General features: G+C 38.6%; 1 protein-coding gene across 1 annotated transcript in view; it reads left to right on the top strand.

Moving 5' to 3' along the window:
* The window catches only part of IARS (isoleucyl-tRNA synthetase), a gene marked incomplete at both ends in the record, with an annotated part of 39317 nt that overhangs the window by 2474 nt on the left and 18502 nt on the right, over window positions 1–18341 (top strand). The window contains 7 exons of the mRNA XM_010018224.1: window positions 3317–3464; window positions 6273–6393; window positions 10199–10290; window positions 10648–10725; window positions 11198–11319; window positions 15095–15197; window positions 15400–15483. Of these exons, the coding sequence (XP_010016526.1) occupies window positions 3317–3464; window positions 6273–6393; window positions 10199–10290; window positions 10648–10725; window positions 11198–11319; window positions 15095–15197; window positions 15400–15483 (748 nt within the window). The remainder of the gene's footprint in view (window positions 1–3316; window positions 3465–6272; window positions 6394–10198; window positions 10291–10647; window positions 10726–11197; window positions 11320–15094; window positions 15198–15399; window positions 15484–18341) is intronic.

Below are 18341 nucleotides of genomic sequence, written 5' to 3'. Positions count from 1 at the left end.
TATATATATATATGTATGTACTGCAAAAGCTAAAGTAACTCTGCAGGGAAACAGTGCCAAGCTAAAAAACTCAGTAGTAGCTTTTTCTATAAACAGAACACATCAAGCGCTTCAGTGAATAAGCAGAGACAAGTGAATCGCAGAGCTCCTTCCATAAATGAACCTAGTCTGCAATGCTTTTTGCTCTCTATGTGGGTGTATGTATAAATAAATGTGACATTAAAGAATAAGTACACAGGAAGAAAAATGAATTAGCTTTTAGAAATCAAAAAAACATGAATAATGAAAATGTAACTTCTGGTGTTTGAGATTTTTTGTTTGTTTTCTAAAAAAAGGCAGATTTTTTCCAACAGAGACATCATCTGTGATTTAAAAATCTCCAATATGAGTAACTCCAACCCTTTTCACCCACATTGTTGCAGCTACCAATTCACTGATATTCTGCTAATAAACCTTGGTTATTTGTAAGGAACAGTCTTGACTGATTTTAAGAAATCCACCCAACTCTCCATTATAAACATATATGAGAAGGTGAATTACTAGGTCTTTAAAATGCTAAAGCTTGAAATAAGGAGTTTCATATCTATTTCTTTTCATTACCTAGAACATCCAACCACCGTCTTTCTGAAATAAACCAAAACCCACAATACACTAAGCTTTCATTCAGCCCGATCATTACCATGTATAATTGTAACATACAATTCAACATGTGTGATAGTTGAAGGTTTTCTTATATATAGCAAGAATTACAGGGCTCTTGAGAAATGTGCAAGTAGTGTACTCCCACAGTTATTAAAATGTCTTTATTGTACCTTTATCTCAAGATACCACTTTATGCATGTAGTTAGTGCATCTAGCCAAAATACTAGGTGTCTGCATAATTACATTTATATCACAAATCATAGGACAGTTTGGGTTGGAAAGGACTTTAAGATCATCCAGTTCCAACCACCTGCCACGGGCAGGTTCGCCTCACACTGGACCAGGTTGCCTAAGGCTCTGTCCAACCTGGCCTTGAACACTGCCAGAGATGGAGCATGTACCACTTCTTTGGGCAACCTGTTCCAGTGCCTCAGCACCCTCACAGTAAAGAACTTCTTCCTTGTGTTTAACCTGAACTTCCCTGTTTAAGTTTAAACCCATTACTCCTTGTCCTATCACCACAGTTCTGGTGAAGAGTCCCTCTCTGGCATCCTTGTAGGCCCCCTTAAGATACTGGAGGGCTGCTATGGTAAGTGTTAAGTATCTTCGCACTGGAATAATTCAGGAAATTACTATTCTTTTAACATTTACATATTGTAAGACAGTGTAGGGCTTACACAACAACAACAACCAAACAAAAAAAACCCCAGCCAACACCTCCCCCTCTCCAGAAAAAGAAAACCAAACCCCCACAAAACCAAAACTGTAGCCTTAGAGAGCTACTTTAGTCATTTAGTTCAATTGCTCATGCAAAGAACTATATTAAGAAGACTTCTAATAGATTCTTAAGTGAGTGCTGCTGAGGTGGGTGCAATTAGGGGATTTCAATTAGCAATTTAGGGGATCCTTCATTGCTCTGATTAGTTAGCATTGCAGCCTCCTCAGGAGGAAAGGAGTGGAGGGAATATTTGAAGTGGTTGTTACTCTGGGTAAGTCCCAAACTAGTAAAAGGCCTGGAGCATCCTAGTGTACCCTGGGGCCAGACTAGCTCTTGTATTCAGAGCAAAGTTATGTTTGACTTCTGAAATAAAGAATAATAAGCATACAAATAAGTGTGATGGGAGGTTTAGTTTAAACATATACTTACAAATTCTAGTTTCATTTAAGGACTTATTCACTATCATGGTTAATTGTTCTGTACTTTTGCAAATTCATAATTTCAATTCAGATGTAATATTTAAAGTTGGGGTTTTCCCCCCCCCAGTACAGTACTGAAAATGCCTATTTCTGTGCTGCATTACTGTCCGCTTACTCTGGCAACTCTATTTTTATGCATTCTTTTTTACGCAAGAAGCTCTCTCCTGAAGAATTTATGGTCTGGTATTCTTGAATGTGCTGTGTTAAACCCCATTAAGGTTTTAAAGCCTCCTAAAGGAAGTCCTTGTAAAGATGTATTAGTTTAGAATCATGATTTTAAAAGCTGATGAAATGTGACAAATGAGTAAATAAATCTCTATTGAGAAATACATCAATCTTCAAAATAAGAAAATGTTTGGTTTTCATATTTGGAAAATTTAATGAAGTGTATCTAAATCAAGTTTATGTTCAAGTTTTTTTGATGCCTGGGTAATACCTGCTTTCTTTTTGAGTTAACTTTATAGATACATTTTTTTTTTTCTCTGCAGTCAGAATTTTTGTTTAAGGAAGAAGAAGGAATGTAGTATAAAGGTGATTCTTTGCAAACTCGGAGCTAGCAAGGAAGCCAGGGATGTGTTTGTCTCTGGGAAATGAGGAACATATAGCTTGAGAGAGACTGACCTTAGGGAGAATCTCTCCCTAGATGGGGTGGATTTCATGTATAGATGAACTTCTTTGGCTGATGTGGGTGTGATTCTGTGAGGGGCTGCTGCTGGTAGTAGTCAGCATCACCTGAATCCTCTGCTATGCTCTATCAGCTGTTTCAGGAGCTGAGGCACATTTGTATTGATTGGAGCTACATCCTTTGTTCTCTTTTGGGGCTGTTTTTCCTTAAAAACATTAATTTCTGCTCTTTGATTTTGATCTGCCTGTTTTGCCTTGCTCCTTAGCCCTGCGTTTGCAGTGGGTGCAAAGCTTTTTATAAGTGAGGAAATGAGCTAGATGGAATAGAAAGGTACTTTTTCGTTGTGAAGGAGTTCAAAATATTACCAAAGCAATGGGTGTCGTTCTAAAGAGCATAGAATCCCAGACTGGTTTGAGTTGGAAGGGAGCTTAACGCTCGTTTAGTTCAACTCCCTGCCATGGGCAGGGACACCTTCCTCTAGACCAGGTTACTCAAAGCTTCTTTCAGCCCAGCCTATTAATTCCATGCACCCACTGCTTGTTTTAACTGTGATAGCATCCGAGCATGTGTTAGCATTTCAATTAACTTCTAGAGTAAAAAAGGAAAAAAAAATAATTCAAATTCCATAAGCAGCATCATAAAAATATCCCTGTCCACTAGGAAGTACATTGTCATATGTTCAGTATGTTACATGCTTACAATGATGTCTTCTTCAGAATTCTTAGTGTGAAACTGTTCCCTTGGGTATCTGTCTCTTGCTGTGCAGCTCTATAGGATTTATGGTACATTTAAGTGCATTTCTATCGGTATATGTAGTTTTAAGCTGTTGAGTACTGTGTTCTTATTTTGCAGGTTATACCTGATCAATTCTCCTGTGGTAAGAGCAGAAAACTTGAGATTTAAAGAGGAAGGAGTAAGGGATATACTGAAGGATGTCTTCCTGCCCTGGTACAATGCATACCGCTTTCTTGTTCAGAATGTTCAGATCCTGCAACATAAGGTACAGATGTCTTGAGTGTGGAAAAGCAAAGTGGAAAGGGCTTTGTGCCTTCTCCGCTGTTAAGAGTGAATTAGCATTGTAGAGAAATTTAGTTTGGAAGAGAGGTTTGGACTCTGACTCTGGAGGTCATCTGATCTTTACCGCCTTGTTCAAAGCAAGGCTGACTTCAAAGTTAGGTCAGGTTGTATATATTTGTTGTGAATTTCTATGGTGTTTGCTGTTTGTATCATGTTTTATACAGCTACAACCACCCTGCATCTTTCTCTCCTTGACCAAGCTTATATGCTATAGAAAAGAGGATTGTAAGGTAGGGGCTGTCAAGACATGACAGCTATCCATTCTTAGATTAGGCTGCTCTTGGTTCCCTCTTATTTGAGATGAGCATGATGTTATTGCATCTATTGATAGGGACTTCGAGTTTGTGGGGTTAATACGTACTAAGAAATTATCTGCTGCCAGTCACCTTGCTGGGAACACCAGTTAAAAGCCAGGTACCATGTGTGCTTGAGGGAATCCTTCTGAAATGTCCATAATAAGCCTTGTTGGTTTATTACTAATTCTTATCAGTGATTGCGTAGCAGCTTGGAGGCAGCAGGTGTCACTAATACTGCCTTGAGTGCTGCTGCTGCTGCTTTTTGCCATTGCCCCATGCTATGTAGTCAGGAATGGCTATGTTGCAGGAAGGATGCCATCAGAGGACATTGCTTAACAGCATACAGACCTAACACAAATGGAACTGCAAATAAGTAATGTAAAGAAAGCTATTTTCAGTATTGGCTGCTGTGATGATTTCTTGAGCTAACTCATTTACTGTAACTTTAATTATGAATCTGCATAAAAATGTTTAACTTGGGAATACTCCATACTGAATACATTAGCAGCAGCCAGAAGATTGTCATCTTTAACATGACAGTTAATTTTTCTTAAATTTAAATACAACTCCAGGGGATGGGGGGAAGAAATGGAATGGGAAGAAAGGCAAATCATCATAAAAGCAATAATGCCTTAGACTTGAAAATTACACTTGAAGTCTGCTAAAAAATGCTGAGTGACTGACATGAGTTTCTACCCTTTCAAAATTAAAGCAAGATTGAAATTTCTTTCTGATAGTAAATTTTCATTTAAATTGAGTATTTTATGTGTATATTGTATAGTTTCTGTTGAAACCAGTTTTAATCTTTCATCTGAGATTAATGATAGAAGGTTACCACTTCTTAGTGCAGACTTACATGGAAGAATGGGAACTAATTCAAATGGAGGAATGGGAAAAAGTTCAAACCTTGTACCACACCAGAAATTATAGTAGGAGCCTAATCACTCTGGAAAGCTGAAGCAATAAAGGCATTCAGTAAATAGTACAGTAAATGGCTGATTTAAATAAATGGTTTCATCTTTTTAACAACACCTTTTGGGAAGAAAGTCTGGTAACTTGAGATCCTAATATTTAAGAAATCTTAGGATCCCTAGGCAGCATTCATCAGACAAACTTATTCACTGCCCAGAAGTATACTTCAAGTTTTCATGTTTGAACTTTGAATTGTTTAAAGTGCTTTGCAGCTTTTTGCTGTGATCCCATTAAATCTTGCAAAATCAGCCAAATTGGAGATGGGAGACCCCAGTGGAAAATCCATGTGCCTAAGCAAAGAGTTTTGGTAATTCAGTAGAAGTAATTTTTCTTTCTGAATAGATTGTGAAACTATTCCTATGCACCATATTAGGCAAAAGGATGTGCTATTGGAGGTGATAGTGCTAGATTTCATGCAGAGGCTTAAACAACTTTTTCATTGTGTTCTGCCTCCTGCAACAGAGAAGCTACAATCCCAGTGTTGTGGATGAAGTCTAATCTTATGCTTGCTGTAATTACCACAGTAACTGTAGTTGGTTGAATGATTGCTGACCTCACACTGGGATTGCTGCGCTTCTGGGTGTGCAGATGCATTTCTTTAATAAGAATCTTGTCCTTTAAACTACGTAAGTGGATGCTTAATTACTGAGTCGAGTAATCCCAACAGACTTTTTTCATTTGGACTCTGGGGGAAGGGCAGGTCCAAAGACTCCTATAACCAGATGTTAAATACTGTTCATAAATCCAAAAAAGAAAAATAAAATTAAACCTCCTGTTTTCAACTAATCATAAGAAGATTCACATGGAAAAGAGTCAGACTGTAGGCACTGACAAGTGTGGCTACTTGTGGTCTTGCTTGCAGTTTCTCAGTTGGGTGCAAACATCAGTGTTCTGGAAAGCAACAGAATGTGCTATATGCATGTTGGATGCCGAAAGATTCCACCTGTTTTTTTAGGTTATGTTCTTCTATGTTTTAATCTGTGGAAGTTGTCACATGATCTTAACAGTATCTACAATCTGCATGTGCCCTTTTCCCAAATATAATTCATCTACATAGTACCTTTTCTGTAAATGCTTCAGATACTCCTAGATGAAGGAGTTAGGTATATTTGGGAGTGCTGGCCTGTGTCTGGTAGCTGTGGCTTACACTGCACACAAGGAAAGAATGACTGCATATTGTTGTGGGTGTACTTCTCTCTACCTGGTTTAACAGATCCAAATAACTGGCCTCCTTTGTAGCTGAAGGTATAGTGTGGTGAAATCATCAGCAGTGGGAGTCAGGTTTTCCTTAGCTACATCTCTTACACACATGCTTTTGGAATTTCATGTTCTCTCCTAGGAAACCAGTGTAACACAGTGAAGGTAACAAAATCCTACTGGCTGAGAGGTGGTTTGATATAGAGATTTGAATATATACCCATATGACTTGAAAAATGTGTTTTGTGTTCTTATGTTGATGATAGGATGAGGGACGAGAATTCCTTTACAATGAGAATACAGTTAAGGAGAGCAATAACATCATGGATAAATGGATTCTTTCTTTCACCCAATCACTCATTCAGTTCTTCAAAGCTGAAATGGCAGGTATGCACGTTTGGTCGGGGGTGTGTGCAGGTGTTTCATTTCTGATGAGAGAACTAGCCATTTCATCCAGACACTTACGGCTTCCTCATGAGATTTACAGTTTAGATAAAAGGAAGGAAGTCTTTAACCAGCTACCATAACACATGGAATGCTGCTTTCATGTTTGTTAATACAGATTTTGCTGTTGTTCTTCATGAGATTTCAAAAAGTTGTAAAGGTTTTGTGTGTGTTTGTTTTTTGTTATGGCTAATCCTATGTGCTCAGTGATGTAGCTTACTGCTGTAACATCTTAAGTGCTTGGAGCAATTAATAGTGTTATTAATAGTATTATTAATAGTAACTAAAAGACAGCAGTGAAAAGGAAGCCAAATAGAATTTAGAGGAGCCATAAAAAAGAATAAAATGGGCAATGCTCAAGTCGGCTAAATAAAATAAGTTTGATAGGTACATGAGCATGGGGAATAATTTTTCCAAGCGTAGTTCTATTAATGTGGTTTATGAATAAACAACCCCAAAAGCCAGTGATATTAAGTTGCCCTCAGAAGAATTTTTAGAAGCCTTCCACAGGTGTGTTTGGGCTTGAGGAAGGAAGGTATTAGTGGAAGGATGGATAATGAAGAAACTGCTAAATGCCAGATCTGAGTTTGAGGGCACAGGACAGTCCGCTGCTTCAGTCATTTCTGTATTCCCCCTTCTTAGACTAGCATGATGGTGACTCTCACCAAAGACCACTAAGATGAGCTTGTCTTGCTACAGTGTTTATCCAGGTCATTTTGGTAATAACAAAATTCAGGTGAGGTCATCAAAGAACATTTCATTAAAGGAAGAAAGAATCCTCAAGCTACCGAAACCCGGAATATGATAAAAGCTGTGTGTTGTTGATGAAAATGTGGCTTAATCTTGGAAGTTTTGTCCTTGAAATTCAGTGTGGTGTGGGAGTTTCATGTGTTGCCACACAGTTAATATGCAGAGCCTATGCAAGTTTATGTGCTGCATGTAAAGAGGAAATCCTTTGAGGGATAGTGGAAAACTTTTTTGTGAATGTGTACCTGGGATCTTGGATTAGTGCATGCTTTAAACAGAAACAGTATTTGCAGGAAGATGACTATGGGGCTAGAAACTTGAATTCTCTGCTCTGGTTTTATAAGAGGAAGATGAAGATAATAAAAAGGGTTGTGTCAACTGACATATTTAGATAGCAAGAAGAAAATGCTTGCTGGAAAATGACAGTGTAAAGACTTTCAAGACTCTGGTGTTGGTGTTCAATGCTGTTGTCTTCTGTTAGATAAATAGAACATGATGCACTCATCAGATGAGTGACACATCTTGTTTGGAAGTGATTAATAAACATTTTTTCAGTTTATTTTTCTACATAAACTCTGAATTCAGTCAGACAGGTATTAGTGAGATGCAGTAAATTTGTATATGGCAACATGGTACTTGTGCTATGGCTTGAAGTAGCAAAAATGCTAGTAAGAGACAAGGGAAGATGAAAAAATTAAAAACATGCAGAAGCTGTTGTAGATGTGGCATGATGCAAGCAAAAATAAATGATTGCCAAGTAATGCCATGCAACTCTTACTGCAAGGTGCATCAAATGATTTGTTGTCTCTGTCTAAACTATAGCTGAGGCAGTGGTACTGAGGGGATGTTTGGGCTCAATCTGTCAAAGGAATGGCACAGACTGCACCGTAATGTGCTCTCCTTGCAACTAACTGTGTGTGTGATCAAGAGCACATAGGCTTTAAACTTTAAATTTCAAGGAGATGCCACTCACCAGAACAATGTTGCAATTGAGCTTAGCTTCTTCCATTTAATCAAGTGTATTTTATAGTGGAGCTACATTTTACACCGATTTCCTGCCATTAAGGAAAATTTATGTTAATTCTGCCCCAGTTTCTGCTAGTAGCTCGAACAGCCAGCAGTTATTTCAGCCTGCGTGGAGTCCCTGTCAGCTTGGTATTGACCTCTCTTGAATAAACTGAGGGTGGGAATGGCAATGTACCTGTGCACACTCCCAACTTTGGGATGCTTTAGAGAGCCTAGGAAAACTTCATGAAGGTATAACAACTCTCTGCTTATCCTGGCCTGGGAGAGCTTTTGACTTCCTAGTTGGAGAAGAGGACACAACAAGTATCAGAAAGCAGTGTCACTTCAGTTATTCATGGAAAACTGCAAAAGTTAAATGTGCTGAAACCATATATGTGTGTTTGTAAGAGGGTTTTTGCTGTGGTGTGGTATCTCTGGTTTAATAGGTGTCCAAAACTGGAGCTGCAAAACGTGCTCTCTTCAGAACTGTTGGGTAGATGTGCACCAATAACCTCTTCAGCAGCTGCTGGTGAAGCTAACTTAGCTTCACTTTGATAATAACACCCTTATCCACATGAATTATTAGCTATTAAGTAGTATAGTTTCTCCACTCAACCTCATCTTTTACAATGGAAACTTCCAGGAATTGGGCCCTTTGATAAACCAGGCAAATACTAAAATATCAGGAGGATATTATGGAAAGCAATAGAGCAAACAATCCTTTGTGTTTTAAGGGGGGATTAAAATTCCGTGTTTAAAAGCAGTGTGTGTGTGTCTGTGTGTGTGTTTCTGTGTGCATACCGTGTCTTTTTCTTGAGTCATGAAATAGTAAGATTTCACCATTTGGTTTATGAACTAAGATTACAGCTATCGAGGGGAGAAATGCATGTTTCCAGGTATATCTTTAACAAGAGATTCATCTCTGAAGGGTGTGTTTTTGAGGGTTTTTTGGTTTTAACAAGTCTCCTAACTAAGTTAACACATAGCTAGAATAGAGCTGGGAATTCTTAAGGATACAAATTCCCACATTATTTATGTGTTCCTCCCCATGCCATGAATCTTCTGAGCGTTTCCTTTTTAGGTTTAAATACCAGTACTCTGCCTTTGAAAACGCTTCTATTTTAGAAAATGCAGTGAAAAGTGTGGCAGAGCTTTTCGAGCAAAGATCCATTTTATTCATTAGCTGCTTGATTAATGAAACTGATTCAGAATAGAGATCAAAAACCTCTTTGTTTTTGAAGATGTTATACACAGGTTTTTCCTTCAAAAATGGAGACTTATTTAAGGTCCATCCCCCCCAGTTCTCTCACGAACAACTGAAATTTGTTTTCCCAGTTGCATAGTGATGCTTGTGGTGACCTTCTTTTTCTGTGTTGGCAGTCCTCCATGATTTGAAGTTACACAGAACTTGAAAATGCAGCTATGTTTATCTTCTTACCTCGTCAGGCTTGCTGTTACTTTACATTCTGTTAGCCTTACTGTGTTACTTAGAAAAATAAAGATTGCAATTAACTGAGGGAGAATTGATTGAAATAGGTGTCTCGTTTTAAATCTGGCCAACAAGAAAGACAGCGTTGGCAGTAATTAATAAAATTTCATTTTATGATTCCACAGTGATTTCTCTTAAACATCTAGTGACTTGGCTGTATTTACAGCATGTGCAAATCTAGGATTTGCCAAATCCTTTGCGATTAATAGTGTCTTATCCACTATCCTCTTTACAAGTCAGATAAAAGCATAAGGCTTCCATAATGTTTGTCTGTGTAGGATTAGGGAAGCAATTTGGTGGTGGATGTATTTGTCTTGAGGCAGGAGAACTGATGACGTGTGCAATTTCAAAATACAGTTTTAACATAATAGTATGTCAAGTTGCTTTTTTGATCTTACATATGTGTTTCTGCTCAAGTTTTATGTTTAACACCAGAGCTGCAATCGTTAAGTGAGATGCTTGTTGCGGAGGGCAAATATTAACTGCAGTAAATACTTTTCCTTGTAGCTTACCGCCTTTACACTGTAGTCCCTCGATTAGTGAAGTTTGTTGATATTCTGACCAACTGGTATGTTAGAATGAATCGCAGAAGACTAAAGGTAGGTACCTACTTCTGCAGGCTTGAACTATAAATAGAATCCTAGCAGTCTATGTTAATTTAATGCATAGCAGCTTGTGTTACACAAAACCTTTATGCTGCATTTTAAATTGTACCATTTGTACCTGGTAGTGGGAATGAGAAGTTAACTTTTATCCCCGCAACTTTGCTTTATGAGGAAAATCAACCATCAAAATGCCCAGAAATTCTCTTTCACTTGCTGGATGGGATGGAGCAAAATGAATACAGTTTGGAAAACCAGTTTATTACATGAAAATAGAAAATTTTTGAAGTTTATTGGCATGAGCTTACTCATCCTAAAATTGCAATTGCTGTTTCTTGTGATTTCTTCAAATAGGGTGAGAATGGGACTGAAGACTGCATTATGGCCTTGGAAACCTTGTTTAGTGTTTTGTTCTCCATGTGCAGACTTATGGTAAGGGAATTACAGCCCACTGTAACGACCTGATGTTTTTAATGCAGCTAATCTAAAAGCATGCTTCTTTGTGTCGAAGGTGACGATAGAAACTAGAAGTACAGAAACTGAACATGTGGGAATTAAAAAACATATCGCTACTGATTTCTGTAGCACCATTTATTTTCTACCTTCCCCTTTATTTGCTTTTCTGCCTGGTGGTACTGTAAAGACCTCCTGTATCACCTGACTGATAAAAAGACATGATTTTTATCTGATGTCCAAAAGTAACATGTAAATGTCAGGAAGGAGGTAAATAAGTAGCAGCAATTTCCTCATTTATTTCAGTCTGCATTTTGAATAACATCACAGTTCTGCACTGAAGACAAAGTGTAAGCGTTGTTTTTGCTGAACTGTCCTTATGCAATTCATAAGCATTACTGATTCATAATGTACAATAAAGAAAAGATGATGATTGAGTGTAACATTACAGGCACCATATACTCCATTTATCACTGAGCTGATGTACCAGAATCTGAAGACACTTATTGATCCGGCCTCAGTTCAGGAAAAGAATACTGAAAGCATCCACTACCTCATGCTTCCCCAAGTGAGGTAAGAGCTAGCTGCTGTGTGGGAAAACAGGGTTTTGGTTTGGTTGGGTCTTCATTGGTTGGTTGTGGTTGTTTTGTTGGTATTGTTCTGCTTTGTGGGTTTTTTTTCTTTTCATGGAACAGTGCTCATTCACTTACTTGTGTTTAAAAATGTTTTGCATAAGAAGAAAACAAGCTGCTTTAATGTGAATGTTCCTTTGCCTCGGGGAGAATTTTAGGATGGTAGTTAACACATTCTTTTCTATAAGTAAAAAAAGCTTAAGTTTTGATGAAGCTGTCATTAATGTTAGCCTCTGCTGTAGGATAGCATTTCCCTAGCAGAACACTTCACACCCTACTCTGTGTTAGCTGGGAATTTTCTTTTCCCTCCGCATTTAGGCAGTAGGCTTGTGCAAGGTTAAAGGATTGTAGATAGGAAGGAAAACAATTAGGAGGAATACATGCAGCCAGCTCATGATGTTTCTTTATGGTGGGCAAGGCATATCCTTTTTACTCTTCAAAATGTGCACTGACTTGAAGCTACAGTGCCTACCTACGAAGGGCCCAAGAGGATTATAGAACTTCCTTGTAGGCCCTACGTTTGCAAGAACATGTGCATCCCCCTATCTCAGGGCCTTTCTTCGTGAATGCTGATGCCAGATCCCACAAGGATTAGAATATTGTTTTGTGTCGACCACATATGGAGCAGGCAGATTGAGTTCTTTTTGGCTTCAGGTCAAGAATTTAGACCATTGTCCAGAGATTGCCACTTCCTTGTAAGAGGATACATCATATGAGAGAGTGCTTTCCAGACAGATCGTTTCTTTAGACGCTTATGGGTGAGGTTTATTTTGTAAGTGGCAGGGTGTCTCACAAAGGTTTGGCTCCGTGGTGGTTGTACTGGATGTATGGTCTGGGTTATAGAATAGAATCATAGAATAATTAGGGTTGGAAAGGACCTTAAGATCATCTAGTTCCAACCCCCCTGCCATGAGCAGGGACACCACACACTAAACTATGTCGCCCAAGGCTCTGTCCAGCCTGGCCTTGAACACCTCCAGGGTTGGAGCATTCACAACTTCCTTGGGCAACCTATTCCAGTGCCTCACCACCCTCACAGCATAGAACTTCTTCCTTATATCTAACCTAAACTTCCCCTGTTTAAGTTTAAAGCCATTACCCCTTGTCCTACCACTAGAGTCCCTAACGAAGAGTCCCTCCCCAGCATCCTTGTAGGCCCCCTTCAGATATTGGAAAGCTGCTATAAGGTCTCCACGCAGCCTTCTCTTTTCCAGGCTGAACAGCCCCAACTTTCTCAGCCTGTCTTCATACGGGAGGTGCTCCAGTCCTCTTATCATCCTTGTGGCCTCCTCTGGACTTGCTCCAACAGCTCCATGTCCTTTTTATGTTGAGGACACCAGAACTGGACACAATACTCCAAATGAGGTCTCAGAAGAGCAGAGTAGAGGGGCAGGATCACCTCCTTTGACCTGCTGGTCATGCTTCTTTTGATACAGCCCAGGATACGGTTGGCTTTCTGGGCTGCAAGCGCACGCTGCCTGCTCATGTCGAGTTTCTCATCAATCACCACCCCCAAATCCTTCTCCGCAGGGCTGCTTTATCCATAGTATCAACTCAACCCAGGTAGAACTTGACAGCTGAAGTTGGTTTGGGCAGGGATTTTGTTGCTTGGGTTTTGTTTTGGATTTTTAATTTGATTTGTAATATTTGAGAGCAAGGGAGATACTGGTGTTACAGTAATCAGTTGCTCATTAGTTCCTTGATGATACACTAGTGGATTAACTTAGTGCCTGCATTGCAGTCTAGTGTTGGTCACTGAATGGAAGAGAAGCAAAGTTTCCTTTTGCATTACAGCTCAGTTTGAAAACCCTTAAGGACAAGGGAGCTGACCTTGATGCTTTATATGCCTGCTCAAAAATGTAAACCTCCTTGTAGTGGAGTTGCTTTTATGGATACTGTATCCTTAGAGGAAGGCGCTTTCTGATAGCTTTAATAGTGACAGTTACTGCAACAGGGAGTTTGAGATTGACATAATGACGGTGCTGATTTTCTGTTCCTTGGGAAAGTGCTGTAAAGAATATGTAATCAAAGAATGCAAAACTCATCAGTGAGCTATCAGAAATGGTTCTGAGCTCCTGTAGAATAATGTAGGAATAGTGAGCTATTTGCAGGAGCTCACTTAATGCATGGGCTTGGCATGAGCGTTTAAAAGTGGCTTAGTCGCTTTTCATTCATGCAAGTGACTGCTGCTGCATCATGTAAACATAAGATGTATTTGAGCAGCTTTCCTCTTTGTCTTGTACCTTAGATTTTTGTCTTCTAGTTTGTGTAATTTACTGGATCCCCTATGTATCAGTTGTGCCCTTTGTCAGATAAAAAAGAGTGTTTTCAGAACTCAGTTATTGTTGAAGTTTTGAGAGTTTCACCTTGAGTTGCTAAGCACAGCATTGCATTATTGTTTGAATATTTTTCTGATGCTTGCATAGGGACAACATTGTCAGTTAATAGGCATTTTTTTGATGCAGTTACGTAAAATACTACTCTAACAATATTATGGGTATGTGCAGATAAAAGCTAAAGGACTTGGCCACTTTCACAGCTGAACTTAACTCAGTACTTGTGTTACAAATGCCACTGAGTTATTAGTGTCTGAACAGATTGGTTGCATTAGATTTTGTGGCTATGCATGCAGTCTGTGAAGACCATTCTTATTTTGTGGCTCCACAATGTTGTAATGGCAAGTAATATTGAAATTCTGCCACATTATACTATATTAATCTTTCTGGGAGCAAAAGCTTGTATCTCACAGTTTACGTGATTTCAAGTTTTTGGAAGACCATGCTGGAAGACTGGCTTTTGGAAGAAAAGCTTCCAAATAGGTAGTAACATCTTAAAGCCCTAATGCAGAACACAGAGATGTTTTGGTTGTAAGTTTTGCTTTGCCAGTTCTGTTTTTCTAGACAGTTCTTGTTGGATACATGGTTTTCATTCTAGTGCTTTTGCTACTTACAGCAAACAACTTGGTTCATTTTACTCCAAATTGTCTTTTGAACCTATACTCCTGGTCTTGAGATGACACTTGAGTGGTTTTAAAGGAGCTGCTCGATTTATGCAGCTGCTCAAGAAATCAAGAAAACAACATTTTTTGAACTGTTGGCTGCTAGTGTACTGGAAACAAGACCTGAATGGTGGCTTACTCAAAAAATCCCCCATACAACTCATCCCTCCACCCCCAAAAAGGCACACCCCACCCCACCCCCCCGCAACCTTGCCTTCTTGCCTCAAAATGGAAGGCTGTCAAAATGGTGAAGCCAGGAAAGATGGCAAGGCTGTCTAAAAATTCAAGCTAAAACATCTAGAATTCTTGGAAAAGTTCATAAATTGAGATCCAGTGAGTGGTTGTTTTATAGTTATTTCATTGTCATTATAAGTATCCTATTTAAAATATCTTCTTGTATCTTCGTAGGATATTATTAATGTAAATCTTACTTTCCATTGGGTATTAATAGAATAGGTAATATGACTCGATCCATCATCTCCATCTTGTGAGAGATGCTAACAAAAGATGATTAAAAAATAACTATTTTTTGTTTTCAGCACATTATTTCCTCATCTTCTTCACAAAGAGAAGAAAAACCTGTTTGTTCATTGTTCAGATTGCTCCATCAGGGCATAATTGTGTCTCTTGTAGAAAATTTCAGAGGAGGGGGTAGAATGTTTTCAATCTGTGCGAACAGAATGAAATGAAGCAATATAATATTTCCTTTTTGATCTAGGGAGGATCTCATCGACAAAAAAATTGAAAGTGCCGTTTCTTGTTTGCAGTCTGTTATTGAGCTTGGACGAGTAATCAGGGACAGAAAAACCATTCCAGTAAAGGTTAGAGCTCTTTAACATCTCTTATCAATACATTGGGAATATGCAATAGCTTTGTAACTTGGGGATAAGCCAGAGAAAATTGCATCATTAAGTTTGGAATAGCAGAGCTCAACGATAAAAATACTTCAAATAATGAATAACTTCTGAAGTTCTTAATTTTTAGTTGGAAGGACAAAACTTTGTTTGTTTTCCTTCTCCCCAGTATCCTTTGAAAGAAGTAGTTGTTATCCATCAAGATCCAGAGGCTCTGGAAAGCATCAGATCTTTAGAGAAGTACGTACTTGAGGTAAGAACATCAGGAGAGTGATGCTTAGCTGGATTGTGTTTATTGGTTACGTAAACAAACCAACCTCAAACCTTCCCTGTTGGTGTTATTAATAAGTCACTAGGTAAAATTAATGAGAGAGTTGTAATGAAAGAGGATGGCACTGGGTACTGTGCACAGGAATGAAGGTAAATGGGTTATGATCCTTTGTCAGTTGTAGTATTGAGAGATACTGAATTCCTCAAACTGACTAAGAGGCTATTAGAAATGTTCTTGATCAGGGAAAGGAAAAAAAGTTTCTGAATGAAAATAAGACAATAGTCAACTACATGTTGTCCAAGAGATAGATTGCAAAATTTGTGATCTCCTTCAGGGCATTATAACCAGTTTGACCGTGGAAGGATTGACGGAGATGAGGAGTTCCTCATAAGGGCGACGAGGGGACCAGTCAAGGTTTTTGTAGGATGTTGTTTTGGAAATAAAATGTCAAATAAATGTTAGTCTGTCCAATTTCTTACACTCATCTGCTCCTCTGTGCCACTGCAGTGCTCGTGTAATGTTTGTCCATTAGAGAAATGCACTCTGCCCTACTTCTAAATCTTTGGATAAAAGCCCCATCATTCAAAAGAGAAGTAACCCATCTTGGATTTTGAAGCTTAACTTGCCAAAATTGGCTGCAGTTTCTGCCTTCAGTCAGTCATGTAAAAATCCATAGTATGTCAAGAAGTGAAATGAAAAAGGAGTTTGTTCATAAATAAACTTCATTTATATGCTTATACTATAAAATATTTTGAACTTCAGTACTGTGTTTCAGAAGCTGTAGTGAAGGCACAAAGCCTGTTACTTTTGCTTAAAAGACAATAGTGGGCTTTTTTTTTTAGTCCTTATGTTCAATTAAATTTCGTTACAAATAGACTTTATATGCATCTTTCACCTCTATGATGTACAAGAGAAATCAAACAAGAGGGAATAGTGAGAAGGAAATGTTTCAGGTACACTGAATTTTGATGAGCCATGGTGTTTTTATTCTAAAAGAAAAGGGAGGGTGGAGGGAAGTTACTGTGCCACTTGCCTGTTTTCTAGGTGTTGGGGCTTTCGAAACATCTTACAAACCAGTGGTTCTTGCTACTTGGATTTGTCATGATCATGCCTTTGATGTTATGAGATATGCTATGTGTCATTTCTCAGTGTTAGCAATCTAGGGGTTTTACAATTGCTTTGCTGAACAGGGGGTTAGAGGTAATGTCGTCTCCATTGTAAGACCAGAAGCTTTTCAGAACCACTCTGAAAGGCAGTGAGGGAAGAAGGAAGACTGGTTAAGCAATGCTGTTCTTTCTGAGCAGACTTAATTTTCTCTTGCTGCAGCCATCTCTTGTTGGGATTGATGATCCCTTTTCACCCAGTTGTTTCATTGTGTTCCTTGGGGAGATAAGCCGTGACTTCATCTTTGTAACTGTATTTGTTTTGGGGAGGAAGGAATTGCATTTTGAATAGGAGCTCTTTGCCAAGAAAGCAGAATTCTAAAGGAACTGATTTGGTGTTGATGTTGGGCAGAGTACATGCATTAGACTTTGAATATAAATTGGGGCTTATTTCATGACAATAATTTCTGGGTATTAATCTGCCTGGATTTCCACATGAATCCTTTCCATATCCAATCTTGTTGTATTTGTATATGGCTCTTAGTTCAATGAGGCAGAATATACACCAGCTTTTTTAACTCGGATGAGAACTGAAGGAGTGGTCTTGCAAAACAAAACACAGAGGTAGTTGTTTGGATGATCTTCTCCATTGAAGACCTCATAAGAAAGTTTCTGAGGAAGGGATACTAGCCTCAATGCAAGGTTCTTGATAGCAAAGTTAACTGCAGTGCAATACAAAAACTAATAATTCCCCCAAAATACCAACTTCCTTAACTGTTACAAGAGATTTCATTTAGAAATCTTAATGCAGTTTCTGAATGCCTGTGCACTACAAGCTTAGCCTTCTCATGTCTTGCCCTCTCAAATCTACATGTTTGAAACAATCTCTATTTAAATGAGCCAAAACTAGAAGGAGAAAAGATTTTGAACAGCAGTGTAGCAACTGACCAGCAATCTGAGCTGTTCATGAAAGCCCTCCTTCCTTTCCCACCTGTGATAACACATCTGGAGAGGTGAGCCGTAGAGAGTACTTTTCATTATCCTCTGAAGTCTGCCTCTTAGATTACTGTTACAACTTAATTCTTTGTCCTATTTTACCTCCAGCATACTTCCCAGATATTGCCATATTAGTGTACAGCTGTATATGTCCAAATACAGTAATTGGGGGGGAAATGCGGGAATTCTTTGCAGTTCAGAGTGGTTCCTTTCCTTCAGCTCCATCCATAGTGTTGAAGCTTTGAATCTGACACTGCAGAGGAACTTGTCTGGTTTCTGTCTTCATGAAGTTCTTTCCGTGATGTATCACCTTAGGACCTCTGTACTTAAGAGCTGATATAATATAGGACTGGTAGGTTCAGCAATATGTCTTTAGTTTGTTTTTCTGTTTAATGGTCTCTGATTTATTCAATAAAATGTATCTCTACTAATAACTGACATTTGACCTTTCCATCATCTTTTATTTGTGAGAATCTGCCACCTTCCAAGTCATTTTATATGTATGTTTGTGATAGTCAGTTCCAGTGGCTGTACAAGACATCCTGGTACTACATGAAGCGTAAGGTTATGATGCTTTCCATTTAATAGATTTTTCTCTTCCGTAAGTGTTTGTAACATTTTGGATTCTTTAAAGCCAGTGAAACAGGTCTTCAAAGATAAGTGAGAGGTGAATTCTTTCTCTACCGTAATAACCACTGTCAGTACATTGTCTAAAGCTTTTTTCCCTTGTCTGGAAATGGC

Source organism: Nestor notabilis, unplaced genomic scaffold (assembly GCF_000696875.1).
Source record: "Nestor notabilis isolate BGI_N333 unplaced genomic scaffold, ASM69687v1 scaffold16227, whole genome shotgun sequence".
NCBI lineage: Eukaryota > Metazoa > Chordata > Aves > Psittaciformes > Psittacidae > Nestor > Nestor notabilis.
The sequence above is the reverse complement of the archived record's forward strand: the minus strand, read 5'-3'. Positions and strand labels throughout refer to the sequence as shown.